The following is a 5,000-nucleotide window of genomic DNA, read 5'->3' as shown; positions in this document are numbered from 1 at the left end:
TATGTAACAAGCCTTCAGTCTGTCTCCGCAACAGAGAGACTAGAGATCTGAGAGGGAATCTCCAAAGAGTGAATAAGCCAGAGAAAGTAATCTGCTGGATGATGGAATGTCAATCCCTTCAGCTGCACTCTCTATTTTATCTGAAAATAAATTAATAAACCCAACAAATCCCCCAGAGAGAAAGGTTGTTATCTGACGCTGAATACATGGAAATTATATACATTCGATTCCACTCTGTGAATAACTGCAGTCCTTATTATTTTTAATAATCAGACCGTGCCATTCTCCTTCTAACACAAACCATCGCTAGCTCAGTCTGTTTTCACAGTTCCTGCTCCTAGATAAGGTGTGAGATATGTTTTAATAAAGCGAGGCGCAGCAAACAGGAGGGCTAAATTAAACTAAGCTTATTGCAGTATTGTCCCGACCCGAGAGCAAACAACGCAGACCGACTCCTGACTCCTGACACAAGATGCTCCCGTTTTGATCACATCTCGTCAAGTTACTATTTCATATGCTTCAATCGTTTTCACACCTCAGACGAAAAATACTCTTTGAGATGCATAGAAAACGTTGCTTTGTCTTGTGAATTGTTTAGCCCTAATTAACCCCGCTCCAGAGACTACAGCTCACTCCGACAACACACGCCCCCTCTCAGTAAACGACCAGATAAACAGCGCTTCACGTGATGTTGTGGGAGAATCATCCACAATATCACATATTCCCTCGCCAAGTCGGTTCACACTCTCGAACGTGGAGCGGAGAATCTGAACCAATTGAGGAAACCGAGAGTTTGTTAATACGTTAATATACAGCACACTGTTCTGTTGCCCAAAGCTGTGTTTAGGCTAACCTAGATTTACGTGTCGGTCCGTCCACTGTTCTAGATCACAGATCCCTCTCTCCAAAATTGTGTCTTTGCTTCTATGTTGTCCAGTTCATTTAAGATGACCTTAGTAGGAAAAGACTCAAGTCTCACTTTTTCAGAGTTCACCTAGACTCTGCATAGCCTCCCCCCCCTTACCCCCCTACAGTCCTACAGCTCTGCGCTGTGCTACAATCTACAAATCCTTTAAGCTTCATATGTTAGAGCAGGACGTTCTGCGGGGTTATAGATCATCTGCTGGGAGCTTTGGGTCTTTGACTAGAACATGTGAGTGGAAGGCTGTTCTCAGAGGAGGACTTGTTTGATTTACCGCCAGAGAGAGAGCGAGAGCAAGGCCAGGCATGGACATCGAAGGCCGCCCGGCCGAGCCCAGACTGATATTCAACACTGAACGCAGTCATTGATATCTGGACAGTCTCTCAAGGCTCAATAGAGAAGTGCCCATTAAGCTACTCTGCAGGTTGTGATTGGCCCATGGCTCAAGAGTTATTGGGTACGCATCTTAGTCTACCCTGGATCACATCATTCTAGATTCAACTTAGCATGTGTTTTCTTCAGATCAGCGTCACAGAGAAAACACAAAACAGCAACAAATGTTACTTGCCTTCCTTCACCTCGGTTTCACACCCCTCTCAACGCCACTACTCCTAACTGTGTGATGGTTATTGGATTGTTCGGATGTGTCTGAACCGACTCCGAGACAGCAGGACCATGAGAATCAAAAAATGTATTCTGACGGCACTTCCAAGTTTTGATCCGTCGATCAAAGCAGCAGACTTCCCCTCAGGCTGTCTCCCACCTGGAGTCTGACACGCTGTTAGCCTTGTTTCATCAGAACTCTGTCCTCCCCTCTTCTTCTCTGCTCTGTCCTTATCTCCTTTATTTTCTCTTCTATCATCCCCTCTCTCTTTCCCTCTCCTTTTCCCTACTCCATTCCTTTCCTCTCCTCCCTCCCAACCTGCCCTATTCTCTCATCCTACTCCCCCTCTCTTTCCTCATTTCCTCCTCCGTTATCCATCTCCCCTCCTCTCCTCTCCTTCCCCTCCCCCTCTCCTCTCCTCACCTCTCTCCTCTCCTCTCCTCTCCTTTCCTCATTTCTCTCCCCTCCTCTCCTCATTTCTCTCCCCTCCTCTCCTTTCCTCATTTCTCTCCCCTCCTCTCCTCTCCTTTCCTGATTTCTCTCCCCTCCTCTCCATCACCTCTCCTCCTCTCCTTCTCCTCCCCTCCTCTCTGCCCTCCCTTCGTCTCCTCTGAAGAGTTTTGATGAACAGTATGAGACATGGCCTGGAGACATGCAGACATGTAGCAGGTTGAAGAGAGAAAGGAGTCCTGATTTTAAAGGGGTTCATGTTCCCACGACTACACAACTGGTACTCCAGAGGTGGTAACTGTGTTGAAGTTAAACTGGTTCTCACCATCTCCCCCGCCCATCGGTGTGGGTTGGGTCAGTACAAGGCTTGTTGTTGTTTGTTGCTTGTTGTTGCTTATTTAATAATGCGAGAAACATGCCGCTAGCTCCTAGCTTAAAATGACCTAAATGACATATCTGCAGCCAAGACTAAGCGGTAGTGATTTCATTCATGTTATCAATAAAATCACTTCCTATAACTGATGCAAAATGCAAATGAAAAATGCTAGCCAGTCCGTACCTCTCTCTTGGTTGAAATAATCTATAACTAATAACTATCGACACTTCCCCTTCTACCCTCCCACTATCACTAAACCCCTCCCACTCACCCCAAACCCCTCCCACTAACCCTAAACCCCTCCCACTCTCCTTAACCCCTCCCACTCACCATAAACCCTCCTCCCACTCACCCACACCATACTTTAGGTCATTTTTTGCTCGGGCAGTGAAGCCTAAATTAAACAAATAAGTAATATTAAAATAAGGCTCTGTAGCTAAAAAGTTTACCACTCCCACGCTCTGAGTTCCAGAGAAAACATTCCCCTTTTAATCCCAGTCAGTGTGGTTAATAAATGCACTCCGTCTTCAGTATGGCTGCCAGAATTTGGAATAGTTATTAACTGTTTAGAATTCGTCAAATGTTCAATTTCACCAATTATAAATGTTTTCATCCAACTCTAGACCAAAGAATCCAAAGAGTCAGCCGTGAAAGGGGCAGCGCTCTGCAGGAGGTCACACCCCTTGACTCACAGAGGACTCTAGAAGAGCTGATAAAAGCGTTGTTGTCCAAGCGGCGCTCTAATGGTCCCGGGCTGTCCTCCAGCGCTCTACGACACGCGGGGCCGTGTCCCGCTGCTCTTCTAATACCGCAGAGTAATTGGCTCCCAGGGACGGGCAACCTCTGCAAAAACCCAATTAGTGTTTCCCCGCTGAAGGTACTTAACTCCCCACGGCTGCGGCCCGCCCCCCAACTCTGGGGGCGTGTTCTCCCTGCGTCGGGAGGGTAATCACCGCCGCACGCCTGGGGGGCGGGGATGGATCGTCGGCGGCGGAAAAACCCACTCCCTGCCAGACACTGGAGAGAAGGAGTCGAACCAAAGCAACGCCTCTTCTTCAGTGAGGCATTCTGGGAAGGCCCGGCCGCAGCCATCTGCTCTGTGATTGGACGAGGGACAGGTGGACAGCTGTCTCCGAGGTTCCGCTCGCACGAGACGGACGCTTCGGTCGAGGAGAGAAGCACGCCAAAAACACTCTGGCAGACGCTTTGGGTCTTTTTATAAAAAGCGGCTGATGGTTTGGTGTAGAACGTCAAAGCGAGGGTCACAGTGTTATATTCATCGGATGTAACATTAAAATAAATACTGCTTCACATACTTCACCGTGAGCGATGTACGAAAGACAGAATTGCTAAAAGAAGGCAACCACAGAACTATACATCTCCCTACAATACTAGGAGTCTCCGTGTGTGTGTGTGTGTGTGTGTGGGTGTGTGTGTGTGTGTGTGTGTCTGTGCGTACGGTTGCTATGGTAACCGCGGCCAGGCGGAGGCAGCAGTGGGAACAGTCCGGGATGTCTTGAGGCTCCTGAGAGCGGAGGCTCCCTCAGGCCTGGGGAGGGGAGGGGGGGAGGGTCTAGCGGAGAGGAGGAGGGTCACGGGCCCATCGTTCAGAGGGAGGTGTGATGGGTGGAGGAGGACGATCAGCATCGTTAGAGGAAAGGCGGCTTGATCAGAGGATTAGCCGGCAGACCCTGAGAGATGAGGAAGTGAAATGCTGAGAGGGGACAGTTTAGGCAGAACAACCGATTACTCTCATCTCACACACTTTGTCTCGCTCTAACTCCTCTCTCTCTCTCTCTCTCTCTCTCTCTCTCTCCCCCTCCCCCCCTCTCTCCCCAGGTGGACCGGACTGAGGTGATCCGTAGCTGTATCAACCCAACCTTCTCCAAGGTCTTCACGCTGGACTTTTACTTTGAAGAGGTGCAGCGCCTTCGCTTTGAGCTCTACGACATCAGCAGCAACCACAACGGCCTGAAGGAGGCTGACTTCCTGGGCTCGGTTGAGTGCACCCTGGGACAGGTAGGTCCAACCTCGGGGGTTTTCAAAGTAAAAGTCCTCGCTGGTCTCGCTGCTAGCAATCGGCATTGCCTTAGGAAACTCTTAAGGAGAGTAAGTAAAAGTCCCCAATAGTTAATTGTGGCAACAATCTTGAGTGCTAAGGGATGCAAAACAAGGTTTTTCAAAGTAAAAGTGATGAACTTTAAAATGTGACTACAATCTTGATTACTAGGGTAAATGTGAAAGTTTTACAAAGTAAATTTTCTGCCTGATATTTGGCGGTAAATCTTTTGCTAACTCTGATCTAAAGAGACAACTTTGGCTCATTAAAAACGTTCAGCATTCAGATCAGTCTTCGCTGAGGGTAGCGCTGTGATGTTTAATTCTCCACCCAACAACAGTCACACAAGCTGACTTGGCGCCACGGCAACAGATCCAGACGGTCCTCTGTTGCCTCCCTCCTCGTCTTCACTTGTCGAAACACAGATGGCTCACAGGCGCTAGCGCTAACCCTGTTGCCTCGCCGTCCAGATGCAGCGGAGCCTAGCACGTTGTGGTAGCACATTGTGTTAGCATAACGAGTTAGCGCGTCAACAGCATTTGAGCAACGCGCTGTAGTCTGACGGTGGGGTGGAGGTAAACATCCTGCA

The 5,000-nt window shown here is 48.7% G+C and overlaps 1 protein-coding gene across 1 annotated transcript in view; it reads left to right on the top strand.

The window, feature by feature from the left end:
• The window catches only part of LOC307091977 (copine-4-like), a gene marked incomplete at its 3' end in the record, with an annotated part of 22,261 nt that overhangs the window by 16,620 nt on the left and 641 nt on the right, over nt 1-5,000 (top strand). Inside the window, exon 3 of the mRNA XM_079758831.1 lies at nt 4,192-4,371. Coding sequence (XP_079614957.1) covers nt 4,192-4,371 — 180 coding nt within the window. The remainder of the gene's footprint in view (nt 1-4,191; nt 4,372-5,000) is intronic.

The sequence above is a fragment of the Pollachius pollachius genome (genome assembly GCF_949987615.1).
Source record: "Pollachius pollachius genome assembly, chromosome: 1".
NCBI lineage: Eukaryota > Metazoa > Chordata > Actinopteri > Gadiformes > Gadidae > Pollachius > Pollachius pollachius.
This window is presented reverse-complemented; position numbering and strand designations above follow the sequence as displayed.